At 38.5% G+C, this 17,689-nt stretch overlaps 1 protein-coding gene across 3 annotated transcripts in view; it reads left to right on the top strand.

Annotated features, from left to right (window-relative positions):
* MALRD1 (MAM and LDL receptor class A domain containing 1) overlaps positions 1–17,689 on the top strand; it is an 808,982-nt gene that overhangs the window by 635,340 nt on the left and 155,953 nt on the right. For all 3 annotated transcript variants that reach the window (XM_059183995.1, XM_059183996.1, XM_059183994.1), the window contains exon 35: positions 7,479–7,742. In XM_059183995.1, the coding sequence (XP_059039978.1) occupies positions 7,479–7,742 (264 nt within the window). The remainder of the gene's footprint in view (positions 1–7,478; positions 7,743–17,689) is intronic.

Here is a 17,689-nt window from a genome sequence, read left to right as displayed (position 1 = left end):
AACTTATTGTTAAAATGAGTCCACCATTCTCCTGAAGTGTCTTTTTTCCTGCTCCTGTCTCTCCCTGTCACAGTCTCCACCATATGTGCAACCTTCTCTCTCTCCTACTTTCTTTTACTTTCATCTATGCTGACGGAGCCCTTCGGGATATATGGAAAGGACACTGTGAGCCCTGAATGTGCTATTTTAGCTCACCTTCCTGGTGGAGGTCTTTGTTCTGCTCTGGCCATGTTGTTATGCAGTGAACAGCAATGCACATTTCCAACAGAGCGTGCCAGACTTGGGACCGATCTGGCACTTGTCCCCTTGTGTGTTCACTGGCCTCGCACTTTATTTTATTTCATTTTTTAAGAAGATTTTATTTATTTATTTGACAGAGAGAAAGATCAGAAGTAGACAGAGAGGCAGGCAGAGAGAGAGGGGGAAGCAGGCTCCCTGCTGAGCAGCGAGCCCGATGTGGGACTCGAACCCAGGACCCTGGGATCATGACCTGAGCCGAAAGCAGACGCTTAACCCACTGAGCCACCCAGGCACCCCTGGCCTGCACTTTAGTTCCCCTGGTTTTAAACAACCTGCCTAAGTGGCTCACTGGGCCTGGTAAATAATGGGTCAGTGTGCTTGGCCTGTGTACTCTATATTTTTCATCATATTGTGTACTTTATTTTTTATTAAGATTTGATTGATTGATTGATTGATTGGAGAGAAACAGAGAGTGCACATGGCGGAGGAGCAGAGGGAGAGGGACAAGCAGACCCAGCGCCGAATACGGAGCCCCACACAGAGCTCAGTCCCACAACCCTGAGATCATGACCTGAGCTAAAAATCAGACATTAAACACTTAACCGAATGAGCCACCCGGGTGCCCTGAAAGCATTGTGTACTTTTTTTTTCCTTCTCAATTATTTGTTTTTTTAATTTTTAATTTTTTATAAACATATAATATTTTTATCCCCAGGGGTACAGGTCTGTGAATCGCCAGGTTTACACACTTCACAGCACTCACACATACCCTCCCCAATGTCCATAATCCCACCCCCTTCTCCCAACCCCCCTCCCCCCAGCAACCCTCAGTTTGTTTTGTGAGATAAGAGTCACTTATGGTTTGTCTCCCTCCCAATTCCATCTTGTTTCATTCATTCTTCTCCTACCCACCCTGATATGAGGAAGTGGTGATGCAACATGGGGGCTTAAGCATTGTGTACTTTAAATGTTGAATTTCAGAAGGGATCTGGAGAAACTAGAACATAGAAATTTCAGAAGCAGAACATCAAATATGAGTTATAGGCTAGCATACAGATTCTGAGGTATATTGTCGCTGCTTTCTCTTAGACGATGCTTTCTTGCTGTGTGCTCACAAGGTGGAGGGACCAAAAGTTATTTTGATCTCCGTGGGGGCTCTACCCTCATGAGCTAATCACCTCTCGAAGGCCCCACCTCCAGATTTCATCACATTCCAGGGTGTGAAACTGGGGCAAGGGGACACAAACATTCAGTCTGTGGCATGACACGTAGCCACTATTACAGTGTCGTACAGAAGAATTTCTCCGCTCTAAAGTCCCCTGCGCACCACTCATTTATCTCTTCTCCCCCAACCCCTGGTCACCACTGAGCATTTTTCTGTCTCCACAGTTTTGCATTTTCCAGAATATCATATAGTTAGAATCTGGCAATACTTAGCCTTTTCAGATTGACTATTTTTTTTTTTTCATTCAGTAATCTGTGTTTAAGATGATGCTGAGAATATTCTGGTTATAAAAAAGAACAATTAATACTGTTCATTTTTTACAGGACTGTATGACAAAGATATCACCTCTAATGATTAGCTGACTCCACGGGTGACACCCATGAATAAATACATTTATTAAAATTTTAGGAACACTTTCTTAACGTCTCGAAGGGATTTTGCGGCAGATCGCGTTGAATTCAGAAGATAAATTTGCCACGTCTTCCCAGAGTGCTCATTTCATTTGAATACCTGGAGGAAGTTTTTATATTAGAAAAAAGCACGGATATATTCTGTAGTAGAATAGAGAATTTTCATTAGATAAAACAAGAGACTTAAGAGAAATGCTGAGCCTGTGGAGAACTGCTTCTGGCTAAGAGCCTATTTAGACTCCCCTAGAGATGCAAGTTCGTGTTCCTCTTGCATCAGAAATACTTCAGTGGAAAATTTAAGAAGTGATTCAGAGGAATTCGGTTAAAAACAAGATACATTTTGGTGGTTAGAGAGTATCTTAGGTCGGGTTCCCAGGGAAGTGGACCCCGAGGCACTGATTCCTATGCAGAAAGCTGACTAGAAATCCTCCCAGCAGCAAGCCCCGTGAAGCCAAGGGAGTGGGACTGGGCAGAGGGGCGGTAGGGGTCTCAGCCCATGTCACTGGGCTCTGGAACCGCACTGGCCCTTTCAGAGATGTGCCTCACTGAGGCACAGGTCCTGGGCCATTTTAGGCCCAGTGCACCAGTCAGTGAATGGAGCTGTTTCCTGGAGGAAGTTCCCGGGACCGGACTCAGGTGTGAGCTGTCTGAAAACCTCCCGACACCTATGGTTTAGAATGCCTTGATCTTGGTCGAGGAACCCGGGCTGCCCAAGACAGAGTCCACAAAAGCTAGCACAAGTCCACCAACTTCCTTGTAAAGAAGGACCTAGAATGAGTGAGTTCTGTATACCTTTCCCTGTAAAGAATTCTAAAATAATGGAATCACTATCTCCCAGTGAAAGAGATTATTTTATATTTGTGTATCCAATGTAAAGAAAAATGTAAAGGAACACACACACCCCCTTCTGAACAGGAGAGAAGTATAAGGAATTTGTTCCTGTCTTGGAATATGGATAATTAATTCCTTCATGGTTTTTTTCAGTTCATAAAGATAAAAGTTCAATGCATAAAATATTTTAGAAAAAAAATCAAATTTCGAATACTTTTTCATACTTTTTTATACTTTTTTTTTTAATTTTTTTATTTTTTATAAACATATATTTTTATCCCCAGGGGTACAGGTCTGTGAATCACCAGGTTTACACACTTCACAGCACTCACCAAATCACATGCCCTCCCCAATGTCCATAATCCCAACCCCTTCTCCCAAACCCCCTCCCCCCGGCAACCCTCAGTTTGTTTTGTGAGATTAAGAGTCACTTATGGTTTGTCTCCCTCCCAATCCCATCTTGTTGTCCATCAACAGATGAATGGATCAAGAAGATGTGGTATATATACACAATGGAATACTATGCAGCCATCAAAAGAAATGAAATCTTGCCATTTGCAACAACATGGATGGAACTAGAGCGTATCATGCTTAGCGATATACTTTTTTTTTTAAAGATTTTATTTATTTATCCATTTGACAGAGAGAGAACACAAGTAGGCAGAGAGGCAGGCAGAGAGAGGAGGAAGCAGGCTCCCCGCTGAGCAGAGAGCCCGCTACGGGACTCGATCCCAGGACCCCGAGACCATGACCCTTAAATGTGAGATTAATCTAGTGGGTGTGTGTGTGTGTGTAAAGGTATAAAAAATTAAATGCAATTTTTTTTTCTAAATTCGAGTTTCTGACGTACTCGTGGGAGCATACAACTCTCTCTGCTGCTCTGACCTGTTAGTCGTTACGTAAGGACAAGGTAGCAGTGTCTCCAGTTCAATATGCTGGTTTCCATGGAAGGTTCCCTCAAATATATGGCTTTCCCCACAGAGTTTGAGTCTAAATATATCCCAGATATATTACCACTAGTGAGTGAATCAGGGGGAAGAGGAAGTGTCAGATTTTGTTTTTGTTTTTGTTTTTTTAATAAATTCACATCACCATCCTAATGCATAAAACAAATAATTCTTATATATATTATATAATTAATTAAATTCTTATATAATCTCACATATATTACATATAATATATAATCTACATCTGATATATAATTATGTAATTATAATTATATCACATATATATTCTTTTCATTTTATTTTATTTCTTTTCAGTGTTCCAGAATTCATTGTTTTTTAATGTAGCATACCCAATGCTCCATGCAATATGTGCCCCCCATAATACCCACCACCAGGCTCACCCAACCTCCCATTCCCCTCCCTTTCAAAACCCTCAGTTTGTTTCTCAGAGTCCATAGTCTCTCATGGTTTGTCTCCCCCTCCAATTTCCCTCAACTCCCTTCTCCTCTCCATCCCCCAATGTCTTCTGTGTTATTCCTTATGCTCCACAAGTAAGTGAAACCATACGATAATGACTCTCTGCTTGACTTATTTCACTCAGCATAATCTCCTCCAGTCCCGTCCATGCAGCTACAAAAAGGTATTCATCTTCCTGATGGAGGCATAATACTCCATTTTATATATGGACCACATCTTCCTTATCCATTTGTCCATTGAAGGGCATCTTGGTTCTTTCCACAGTCTAGAGACCGTGGCCATTGCTGCTATGAACATTGGGTACAGATGGCCCTTCTTTTCACTACACCTGTATTGTTGGGGTAAATATCCAGTAGTGCAATTGCAGGGTCATAAGGAAGCTCTATTTTAAATTTCTTGAGGAATCTCTGCACTGTTTTCCAAAGTGGCTGCACCCGCTTGCATTCCCACCAATAGTGTAAGAGGGTTCCCCTTTCTCCACATCCTCTCCAACACATGTTGTTTACTGTCTTGTTAATTTTGGCCATTCTGCCTGGTGTAAGGTGGTATCACAATGTGGTTTTGATTTGCATCTCCCTGATGGCTATGATGATGAATATTTTTTCATGTGTCTGTTACCCATTTGTGTGTCTTCTTTGGAGAAGTGTCTGTTCATGTCTTCTGCCTATTTTTTGACATAATTATCTGTTTTGTGTGTGTTGTTTGAGGAGTTCTTTATAAATCTTGGATATCAGCCCTTTGTCTGTAGTGCCATTTGTGAATATCTTCTCCCATTCTGTGGGTTGCCTCTCTATTTTATTGACTGTTTCCTTTGCTGTGCAGAAGCTTTTGATCTTGATGATGTCCCCAAAATAAATTTTCACTTTTGTTTTCTTTGCCTTTGGAGACATATCTTGAAAGAAGTGGCCGATGTTGAAGAGTTTACTGCCTATGTTTTCCTCTAGGATTTTGATAGATTCCTGCCTCACATTGAGGTCTTGTATCCATTTCAAGTTTATCTTTGTGTATGGTGTAAGAGAATGGTCGGGTTTCATTCTTCTACACATAGCTGTCCAATTTTCCCAGCACCACTTATTGTAGAGACTGTCTTTTTTCCACTGTGTTTTTTTTTTTTTCCTGCTTTGTCAAAGATTATTTGACCATAGAGTTGAGGGTCCATATCCAGGCTCTCTACTCTGTTCCACTGGTCTATGTGTCTGTTTTTGTGCTGGTACCAAGCTGTCTTAGTGATCACAGCTTTGTAGTAAAGCTTGAATTCAGGCAACATGATGCCCCAGTTTTGTTTTTCTTTTTCAACATTTCATTAGCAATGTGGGGTCTCTTCTGTTTCCATACAAATTATAGGATTGTTTGTTCCAGCTCTTTGAAAAATGTCAGTGGAATTTTGATTGGGATGGCACTGAACGTATAGATGGCTCTAGGAAGTATAGACATTTTAACAATGTGTATTCTTCTGATCCATGAGCATGGAATGGTCTTCCATCTTTTTGTGTCTTCTTCAATTTCTTCTATAAGTGTTGTGTAGTTTCTCGAGGACAGATTCTTTACCTCTTTGGTTAGGTTTATTCCCACGTGTCTTATGGTTCTTGGTGCTCTAGTAGCTGGAATTTCCCTTTCTATATTTTCATTTTTAGTGTATAAGAAAGCAACTGATTTCTGTACATTGATTTTGTATTGTATCCTGCCATATTACTGAATTGCTGTATGAGTTCTAGTAGTTTAGGTGTGGAGCCTTTTGGGTTTTCCATATAAAGTATCATGTCATCTGCAAAGAGAGAAAGTTTAACTTCTTCCTGGCCAGTTTGAATGCCTTTTATTTCTTTTTGTTGTCTGATTGCTATTGCTAGGGCTTCTAGTACTATATTGAACAACAGTGGCAAGAGTGGACATCCTTGTCATGTTCCTAATCCCACATATATGTGGGAGCATATAACTCTCTATGCTGCTCTCACCTGTCAGTCGCTAAATAAGAACAAGGTAGCAGAGTCTCCAGTTCAATATGCTGGTTTCCATGGAAGGTTCCCTCAGATATATGGCTTTCCCCACAGAATTTGAGTCTAAATATATCCTAGATATATTACCTCTAGTGAGAGAATCGGGGAAGAGGAAGTGTCAGATTCTGTTTTTTTTTTCTTAATAAGTCACATCACCATCTTAATGCATAAAACAAATTATTCTTATATAATTATATAATTAATTACCATTCTTACATAATCTCACATATATTACATATAATATGTAATCTATATCACATATAATTATGTAATTTTTATATCATATACTATATAAGATATAATATATAATTTTACATATAATTTAAATAATTTATTAGTAAAAGTTGTTTTAAGATGTAAAGAATACAAAACTATTCCTGAACTGGTCCCCACTATTATGTATTTTTTTTCTCTCTTGATATACAAGAGAGATGAGTCGCCCATCAACTACTGTCAGAGAGACAGTACGAAGTATAAGGACCATTCTACTAGTAATGTTCCAGCAAATTAGTGCACTTAGATATATTCTCATGTATTTCTGGCCTCTGGAAATTGCAACAAGTTAACAGTCTTTTTTCATGCTTTAGGTTTTGACTGAGAGCTAATTTTAACCATTTCTGCAGAATAGTTTCATGTGCTAATAATTTATTAAACTAGTATTGTGTCTTTGGGCCCTTGAAATTTATGGGCTTCTGGGTCCTCATTTGTAAAAGAAGTTGGTTTGGGTTTGAACCACATTATCTTCAGGATGCCTGCTAGTGCAATATCTTGTCATCCAGTATGACTTTGTAGGCACTTTACATATGATAGCATGTGACCTTTGAGCTGTCATCAAGACCCAGGGGCAGAGAGGAGTGTGATAGAGCCATGGCAGAGGTCTGCTTCTGTGACCCCGCCCTAACCAGGGCCTCAGGAGCCAAATTTCCCAAGGGGAACCACAGAATGTTTATTAATTTCCTACTGGTAGGTTGACAATTCCCTTCACAAAATTTCAAAATTGTGAATGCAGCTTCCCAAAATGCTTACCTGACTGCATAAAATATCTTTACTCTCGAGGAAAATCTGATTTAGCGGTCAAATTTAAGACCAATGAACCAATATTTCTTCTTTAATTTGAAAGTGTTTTTTTTTTTTTTTTTTTTTTAAGAATGTCGTTTCTGAGGTTAAGAAGAGACATCTTCTCTAATAGCACTTGGATGTTTTGTAGAGCTCCTATCATTCCTAATTGAAGATTAATTTACTTAAATTACCATAATTTTTCATTTTTACCCAGGAATAAATGTATCCTATAATGTTTCAACAATGGACAGAGCAATAATTCTCCTCATACGGAAATGACTTGCTTTCTGTTTAGGTCCTGTGGCACCCCGGCCATCAACCTGTGAAGCCAATCAATTTTCTTGTATCTACACACTCCAGTGCGTCCCTCTCTCGGGGAAATGTAACGGTCAGGAAGATTGCATAGATGGCTCTGACGAAATGGATTGTGCTCTCAGCCCTGCTCCTCAGCACTGTGGTGAAATGGAGTTCCAGTGCTCGAGCGACGAGTGTATCCCGTCCCTCCTGCTATGCGATGGAGTGCCCGACTGTCACTTTAATGAAGATGAATCCGGCTGCTGTGAGTTATTTTCACTAACTCGGTGTGCCAGGGAAGAAAGGCAGTTTGGAAATTATAAAGAGAGCTGGACGGGTGAAACAAGGTTCTCTAGAGTCTTACCGTGATTTTCTCATCAGTAACATAGTTGCTTGTATTATGTTGCTAAACAAAGCATGTAGGCCTTGCTTAGCGTTTTTTAAATTAGCTTATAATGTATTATTTGTTCCAGGGGTATAGGTCTGTGATTCATTCAGTCTTGCATAGCACCCAGCACTCACCACAACACATACCCTCCCCAGTGTCCATCACCCAGTCACTCCATCCCCCCAAAAGGCCCTTCCCTCCAGCAACCCTTGGTTTGTTTCCTGAGATTAAGTGTCTTTTATGGTTTGTCTCCCTCTGTTGTTCCATCTTAGTTCGTTTTTTCCTCTCTTCCCCTATGACCCTCTCTCTGTTTCTCAAATTCCTCAAATGAGTGAGATCATGAGATAATTGCCTTTCTCTGATTGACTTATTTGACTTAGCATAATACCCTCTGGTTCCATCCATGTTGTTGCAAATAGCAAGAGTTCATTTTTGATGGCTGCATACTATTTCATCATATCTATATCTATATCTATATCTAGATATATAGATATATCACATTTTCGTTATCCATTCATCTGTCAATGGGCATCTGGACTCTTTCCAGATTTTGGCTATTGTGGACATTGCTGCTATAAACATTCATGTACACGTGCCCTTTCAGATCACTACATTTGTATCTTTGGGGTAAATACCCAGTAGTGCAATTGCTGGGTCATAGGCTTGCTCTATTTTCAACTTTTTGAGGAGCCTCCATTCTGTTTTCCAGAGTAGCTGCACCAGCTTGCGCTCCCTTGAAAAGTGTAGGAGGGTTCCCCTTTCTCTGCCTCCTCGCCAGCATCTGTCATTTCCTGACTTAATAATTTTAGCCATTCCGACTGGTGTGAGGTGGTATCTCACTGTGGTTTTGATTTGTATTTCCCTGTAAAATACAAGTGATGTCCACAGTAGCCATTCAGTATGGCTGTTGTCCACAATAGCTAAACTATGGAAAGGGCCCAGATGTCCATCGACAGATGAATGGATGAATAGTGCCATATAAGCACTATTTCATGTGTCTGTTGGCCATTTGGATGTCTTCTTTGCAGAAATGTCTGTTATGTCTTCTGCCCGTTTCTTGATTGGAGTATTTGCTCTTTGGGTGTTGAGTTTAAGTTCTTTATAGATTTTTGATTTTTGGATACTAGCCTTTTATCTGATATGTCATTTGCAAATATCCTCTCCCATTCTGTTTAGTTGTCTTTTGGTTTTACTATTTCCTTTGCTGGGTTTACCAGCAATGCTGGGTTTTCCAGCATTTCTGGAAACATACTGTTTGTAGTCACACTAATCTCTGTTAAACTTACCTGATTTCCTTTTTTATTTACATCTGAGCCATTCATGTGGAGAATGCGCCTATGTATTTTTTATCTTTTTTGTTGTGGCTATTACCGTGTGCCACCATGCAAAATTGTTAACAGTATTATGGACTACATTTCTTATGCTGTACTTTTCATCGCCATGACTTATTTATTTTATAACTGGAAGTTTGTACCTCTTAATCCCCTTGAATGATTTTGTTCACCCCACAACCCCTCTCCCCTCTGGCAGCCACCAGTTTGTTCTCTGTGTTTGTGATTCTGTTTCAGTTTTTGCTTGTTTTTAAGATTACGCATTGGAGTGAAAACATATGGAATATGTCCTTCTTTGTCTGACTTAACTCACTTAGCATAATACCCTCTCCATCCATTTATACTGTCACAAGTGGTAGGATTTCATTCTCTTTTTTTGGCTATATAATATTCCATTGTGTGTGTATGTATGTATGAATGTGTGTGTGTGTGTGTGTGTGTGTATATATCTCTTTTTCTTTATCCATTCATATATTGATGGATGCTTGATTTCCATATCTTGGATATTATAAATAAGGCAATAAACATAGGAAGGCATATATCTTTTTGAATTAGTGTTTTGTTTTCTTTGTATAAATACTCAGATGTGGAATTTCTAGATCATCTGGGTAGTTCTGTTTTTAATTTTTTTAAGGAACCACTGTAGTATTTCTTGTTTTTATTGTTTATTTTTGTTTTATTTTTATCGCTGCACCATTTTACATTCTTACCAATAGTACACAAGTGTTCCTTTTTCTCTACATGCTAAACACTTGTCCCTTCCTTTCTTTGACACTAACCATTCCTACCAGTGTGAGGTGATATCTCTTTGTAGTTTTGATTTGTATTTCCCTGATGATGAATGATGTTGAGCAAATTTTCATGTTTCTGTTGGCCATCTGGTTGTCTTCTTTGAAAAAATAGTCTCTTCAGGTCCTCTGCCCATTTTTTTTTTTAAGATTTTATTTATTTATTTGACAGACAGAGATCACAAGTAGGCAGAGAGGCAGGCAGAGAGAGAGGGGGAAGCAGGATCCCTGATGAGCAGAGAGCCAGATGTGGGGCTTGATCCCAGGACCCTGGGATCGTGACCTGAGCGGAAGGCAGAGGCTTTAACCCACTGAGCCACTCAGGTGCCCCTCTCTGCCCATTTTTAGTTAGATTACGTGTGTGTGGGTAAGTATGTGTGCAGTTAGTTGTTTGTTTTGGATAATAAGCTCTTATCAGGTATACCATTTGCAAATACCTTTTCCCATGTAATAAGGTTTTGTTGTTGTTGTTGTTGTTGTTTTTTAAGTTTTGCTGATAGTTTCTTTGTGTAAAAGCTTTTTAGTTTCATGTACTCCAAATGGATAATTTTCACTTTTGTTTTCCTTGCCTGGGGAGACAAATCCAGAAAAATAAGGCCAATGTCCAAAAGTTTACTGCCTATGTTTTCTTTTAATTGTCTGGTTTCAGATCTTACATTTAGGTCCTTAATCCATTTTGACTTTATATGAGTATATGGCACAAATGCTCCGGACTTACCCCTTTGCATGTAGCCATCCAGTTTTTCAGCACCATTAAGCGAAGAGACTGTCTTTTCCCCAATGTGTACTCTTGTCTCCCTTGTCATGAAAGGACATAGTCGCCTTATGTGCATGCTTATTTCTGAGCTCTGTTCTATTCCATTGATCTGTGTGTGTGATTTCTGTTGGTGCTATACTACTTTGACTACTATAGCTTCGTATTATAGTTTGAAATTTGGGATTGTGATGCTTCAGCTTTGTTCTTTCTCACGATTTTGGCTATTTGGAGTCTTTTGTGGTTCCTACAAATTTTAGGATTATTTGTTCTAGTTTTGTGGAAGATACTATGGGTATTTTGGTGGGGATTGCATTGAATCTGTAGATTGCTTCAGATATTTTGGACCTTTTAGCAGTACTAATTCTTCCAATCCATGAACATGATACATCTTTCCATTTGTGTTGTTTTCAGTTTCTTTCATCAACATCTTACAGTTTTCAGCATATAGATTTTACATCATTACAGTTTTCAGCACACAGATTTTTCACCTCCTTGGTTAAATTAATTTTTAGATATTTTTTGATGCAGTTGTATATGGGACTTGTTACCATTTTAACAAATGTTTTTGGAAATGGATCGAGGATATGTAGGTAAACTTTCTTCCCAATGTAAGTATTTATGAAGCTGGCTCAAGCAAAGGGCTATAGGCAAATACTCATTTTAATGAATATATGCAGGTAGAGGTTGGACCTCGACCAACTACCTGGGTAGATATGTCAATAAGAGTTCATGGGAGAGTAAATCCCAAGGACATGGGTTTGAATATCCTCTTTATCACTTACTACATGTTCAGGCTTGGGAAGGTTATTAGAACCAGCCTTATTAGCATCCACATAATATTGCCTTTTAGAGCTATGAGGATTTGAGAGAATATATGGACAATCCTTAGCCTGACATTCAGCACTTTCTACTTTCATTATAACTAATCTATTCGTATAAGGAAGGGAGAGTGTTGGTTAAGAAGTAATTACACCGGGGTGCCTGGGTGGCTCAGTGGGTTAAAGCCTCTGCCTTCGGCTCAGGTAATGATCCCAGGGTCCTGGGATCGAGCCCCGCATTGGGCTTTCTGCTCAGCAGGGAGCCTGCTTCCCCATATCTCTGCCTCTCTGCCTACTTGTGATCTCTCCCTGTCAAATAAATAAATAGAATCTTTAAAAAAAAAAAAAAAGTAATTACACCAGTCATTAAGGTGAGCACAAAAGCATCGTGAGTCAAAGCACCACTATCATCTCATTTAATTATTTGTATGCTTGGTGTTATATTATACTGTATTCTATATTGGCATAGGTTGCAGTGATAGTGCTATGTAAACTACCTGTTAATGACCACTTTTCTTTTTTAAGTAGTAAAAAACTTTTTAAGTAGTAAAAAACATCTTGGAATGTAAGAGGGGACACTGAAAGAAATATAAGGCTATTTCAGTGTCTTATTTTGAGTGGGCATCGGGAATTATAACTGTCAGAAAAGGAGTACAGATGAACGCAAGAAAGGGGAGACAGCATTTGGATGTTTAAAGGTTTTAGTCATAAATAAGTGAACTTCGTTTCCTAGTTTAGGCTTAGAGATTGGTTTTCCATTTCCATGTTATTTCCTACACGTAGATTCTTTCTGTAATAAAGCCAGCTTGTCAAGTCCTATAACATTTTCTTAGAGGAAGGTAAACAAATGGAAGTGAATAAAGAAGAGAAAGCCTGCCAAATAATTTATCCCTATTCCCATCAGGGCTCTAATGTAATTTGGTTGAAAGAAATCTTAGTAAGTTCAATAGAGTCATATGATACTTGATTTCAAATACGAATGCTATTTAAATAGGAGCTTAGGAAAGTACAGTATCCTTATATTTTGAGACACTCTCTGGAAACTTGGTGTTTGATGATAGAGTCACATGGGAAATTCTGCTCCTGAAGGGAAATAAGCCCATGCTAGGAATAGACTGGTATCATGAGAGCATCGCTTCTATCCATCTCTGATATATTTGATTAAGTTGTGGGTCTCTAAGGAAAACTGTTATGAAAATAAACTAGTGAAAAAAGTGCTAGGGCAAATTTATAGGATAAAAATACCTAATGATGACAGTTGACCAAAAGATTAAAGACAATAGTTTTTTTGTTTGTTTGTTTTTCTGGGTTTACCTACTGATTTAGAATGGTAATTTTTAAAAAATTCAGTCATTTCTTCATTCACAAACTCTCAGTAAGAATGTAGTCTATGCCATATATTATACGGGCATTGATGATAGATGGATATGGTATTAGACCAACTCAGGTTGTAGATACATTGTATGTTACTGAAGGTGATAGTCAAGAATAAAATGTGAGAAGTTCTGTGACAGATAAACACAGTGTTATTGACTGTGTAGGGTACTTCCTAACAGTGGTGCTAGGGAATCTGTAAATTTTAATAAGAAAAGTGATTTCAGGGGCAAATTTAGAAAGATAGTAGTCATTAGGCAAGTGAAGCAGAGGTGCTTGATTCCACTAAAGAATGGTCTGGAAATAGAGAAAAAGTTGTTTGCCTGAAGCAAATTTTGTATAACTGGAGTGGAATTTGTGGTCAGAAATGTAGAAATAAGTCTGGAGAGATAAGCAGGGACTAGGTCTTGAAGAATCCTTCCTCACCCATCATACTACCGCCACCCACAGTTCAGGTAGTACAGGGAATGTGCTGGAGTTGAGGGATGGGCTGGCTGGGAGATGCCACAGGAGTTGATTGGGGAACAATGTGAAGGAAAGATTTTGATGAGACTTTAGAGATGGTCAGGTGAGGAGGAAGAGAAAGTAACCAACATTAGTTTCCCTGTTTCTGATTTGGGCAACAGGACAGCAAATTTGCCCTTTCCTGAGCTGGGGAAAACGGAAGAGAAGCACCTCGGAGGGGAAGATTATGGCTTCATTTTTAAACATGTTTTGATTGTGGTATTTATGGCACATTCACATGGAGATGCTCAGAAATGTATTCAGAATGGATATGTGGAGCTCAGGAAAGAGATAAAGCGATTTACGTAAATCACCTGGGCCTTCAGTATATAGGCTTGAAGCTGTGGGTTTGGAGGAGATAACAGAGAGAGGAAGACACAAGGTGTAGGACAGTTAAGAAAAAAACAAAATGCTTAAAGACGCGGAGATGCGGTCCCAGGCACAGGAGGACAGCAAAGGAAGAGTGATAGCCATAAATGAGATGTAGAAAGTCTTAAATATGAAGAGTATTCACAGTTTGGAATGTTTTTGAGAGATCATGTAAGATTTGGCCTAAAAACTATGAATTGGGAAAAGCACAGCAAAAGTCCTGGTGACCTTGGAAAGGAACTTGCTGTCAACAGGAAGGGGAGAATTCTGAAGCCAATCTTTTATAGAGAAAATAGTCAAAGAGAGACATCAACTGTTGACTCTTCCAAGAAGCTGGCACTTAGAATGTGTTATAGAACAAAATAAGAGGTTTTTTGTTTTGTTTTTTAAGTTGGTTGGTTTTGAGAACCTTGTACACATTTAAATGTTGGTAGGAATAAGGATTCTGAAGTGGTTATAATTTAAACAGGGAAATCAATAGAAAATGGTATTTAAAGGCCTTTTATTCTTGCAAAAATAAATGTTTTAGGGATCAGAATGTTTATGTAAACCTGTGATGAGTTCAGCATTTAAAAATAATTCATATTTAATATTGTCTTTCCACTGGAAACATTTTTTTTTTTAATAAACTGAAGTGGTACATCTTTACCAAAAATAGCCCCCTTCCATTAAAAAAAAAATGAAAAAGGAGGAAAAATAAATATGGTTTAATTATAAAAGAAAATAGCACAAAATTAGGAGGATTCCTCTTATTGATATTCCCCCAGTTCATCAGATGTTACCTCAGTCAGTATGCTGACAAGACAGAGATGGCACACTGATATTGTAAAATTTGAGATTATTCAATAAAGGGGTTATTCAGGGAAGTAGTGTGCAGAAAGAAACCACAACAGATAGTAAAAGCAGGGGCTGTTATCACCCTTAGGCCAAAGGATGTGAGAAGAGGGAAGATTTGTCTTAACCCGGAATCAGAGAGAGCCTCCTGATGCCAGGTCAGGGAACAGCTAGCCCATGGTGATCTCACAGCCTCTTCCATCCGGGTTACTTCTTGCCGGTTCTACATATCAGCCAAACCCAAGGAAAAGCTAGAGGACCAAGAAGCATGTGGATATGTCCTTTATAGTTCAGCCTCCTGGATCCGGAGCAGAGAGAGAAGATGCAGAAAGTTCCAGGAGAGGCCCATGGAAGCTGCCAGTGATGGATGTGACTGTGAAAAAGATAGGAAAGTGGGTAGTCTACCTACTTCCTACATTTATACTCCCATACTAGTCAACATGTCTTATGAAGTTGATTGACACTTGGAAGATTTAGAATGGGTCATGCTCCTCAGATCTGTGGACCAACCTTTATCATCAATATTTTTATTACTCGCCTTTAAATATATTTGTTGCGATCCCAGGATCCTCAGGTGCTTCTCAATAAGAGTCGGAAGATCATCTCTCTGCATTTGCCAGCTTCTTACCACAGTGTTCCTTGGCTTATTCAACATTAAAATAATGGTGATTGTCTGTTTTCCAGAGATATTGAAGAATTGGATGAATACAGCCAATTGTGTAATACACATAATAAGTTATTATTCTTTTCCCATTACATTGTTTTTGTAGTTTTATAAAAAGTACTTAATCTGCCCAGATACTTCAGTAAGAGTAGTAGTTGGTTTTAGTTTAAGGATAGAGTAAATACCCATCCCGCCTGTGCTAGGTACAGGCATGCCTTGAAAGGCTGATAGCCTTTATTCTCAGAGCAAGAGCGTGGTCACTCTGCTCTCAGAAGTGCTGAGCTGCATGCATGAGTTTTCTTCATCATAGTAAATGGATACACATCCCTAGACACATGTACTTTACTTTTATGTATGTTTGTATGCAGCAACGATAATTTATAAAGGGAATTTTGCTTTAGGAAAGTAACTCCAGTGAACCCTTCATGAATTGCTTCTGTTTAATATATCTCTAATACCGAGTGAAGGAGCTAAAAGTCACAGAATGTTCTGTTACTTGGCTTATTTTGGTAAGAAAGAGTGTCAGACTCTAGGATGACAGATTGAAATAAATGTTTCTGTAGACATTGAACCATAATGTTTGAATATGGTGAAAGTAGATATTATTCAGGGAAATTACAAAATCTGAGTTTCCTATAAATTTTATATGTAGATTACGTGGAGTATTTTTGAAATTTTTCTTTGTCATATCTGTAATAATAATGAAGGAGAAAAAGAAAGTAATGGTTTGATGACTTTTCCTATATTCAGTACAATGTACTTTGCTGTGTGGGTTTCAGTAAATAGTACTTGCTAGTCATAATTTATTTGCCACCTATTTTTAAAAGGAAATTGATATATATCTATAACTTTAATATTATACTATTTTAAATGCCATAGAAACTAAGAATTTAGTTTTAAATTTCATAAAACATCTAATTTTAATTTAAATTCAAACTTTCTTAATTTAAACTTTCTCAAGAAGGGAAAAGTAAGACTTTTTGTACATTAAAACCATTTATTTTGTTGCATATTTTTTATGTGTTTCAATACTATTTGGGCCAAAGCTGAGAGGATTTATAGCCCTTACAGGTTAGAGCTCTTCACTGTATAGTCAATTTGAAAATAAGCTATCACTCACACTGGAAATTGCTTTAGGGGATATGGTTGGAGTAGATGAGTATTTTCAAGAGTAGAAGTGTCTGAAATAATGCTTCAACAGTAGATGAGTATTATCTATGAGCTTTGTATACAAATTTCAACATATTATATTATCTAAAACATTAAAACTGTTAGGGTGCCTGGGGGGCTCAATTGGTGAAGCATCTAAGACTTCGTTTCAGCTCAGGTTGTGACCTCAGGGTCATGAGAGCAAGCCCCGTATCGGCCTCTCTGCTCAGAATGTCGTCGGCCTGTGATGCTTTCTCCCTCACTCTGGCCCTCCCATTTGTGTTCTCTCTCACAAATAAATACATCTCTCTTTTTTTTTTTTTTTAAAGATTTTAGTTATTTATTTGACAGACAGAGATCACAAGTAGGCTGAGAGGCAGGCAGAGAGAGAGGGGGAAGCAGGCTCCCTGCTGAGCAGAGAGCCCGATGTGAGGCTTGATCCTAGGACCCTGGGATCATGACCTGAGCCGAAGGCAGAGGCTTTAACCCACTGAGCCACCCCGGTGCCCCTCAAATAAATAAATCTTAAAAAAAAAATTAAAAACCCCTAAAAACTGTCATTTTATATGATCTCTCAGCCCCTTTCAATGCAAAATAATGATGACAAGAATGTGTATACACACACACACACACACACATGCACACACACACGAATATATAGCGCATGTGTGTACATACATATTCATTTTTTACAAACACCTCTTCATCTTAGAAGAGTTGGAAGATTATTCTGTTTCCTAGTTTACTTGGTTTGCAGTATCATTTATCTTGTCAATGTAGATCTTAAAATTATTTAACCTTTTGCAAAAGCTTAAAGGTCATCTCTTCTGGGACATTGGGCATTTGTACAGTATGGTTTTGGGTGGTTTTTCAGTTTGCACTACCTCCTTACACACACTCCCCAGTGAAAGGCAAACTGCCTTGCTCACTGTTCTAATATCAAACCTATTGATTCCCCACTTACAGATTTTGTTCCCACTCTTCTAAATGGCTTTTTACTAGAAACATGAAAATTTAAAACATCTCCAGACTCTACTCTTTCAGTCCTTACAGACTTTTGTGCACTGAAGGAAACTCTCATTTTTATAATACTAATCTGTACCAATGCTTTCGCAATTAAGTCTGTCCTTTTGGCATTTCTTTATGTTATTATTTTGGACTCTTAACTGGTTTCATATTGGCATTTTGCTTTTATTGTTACATATGTTCTGGTCACTCTTTCTGTTTGTTTTCTCG

The sequence above is a fragment of the Mustela lutreola genome, chromosome 8 (genome assembly GCF_030435805.1).
Source record: "Mustela lutreola isolate mMusLut2 chromosome 8, mMusLut2.pri, whole genome shotgun sequence".
In the NCBI taxonomy this organism is placed as follows: Eukaryota; Metazoa; Chordata; class Mammalia; order Carnivora; family Mustelidae; genus Mustela; species Mustela lutreola.
Note: the sequence above shows the minus strand (reverse complement) of the source record. Positions and strands in the feature narration are given on the sequence as shown.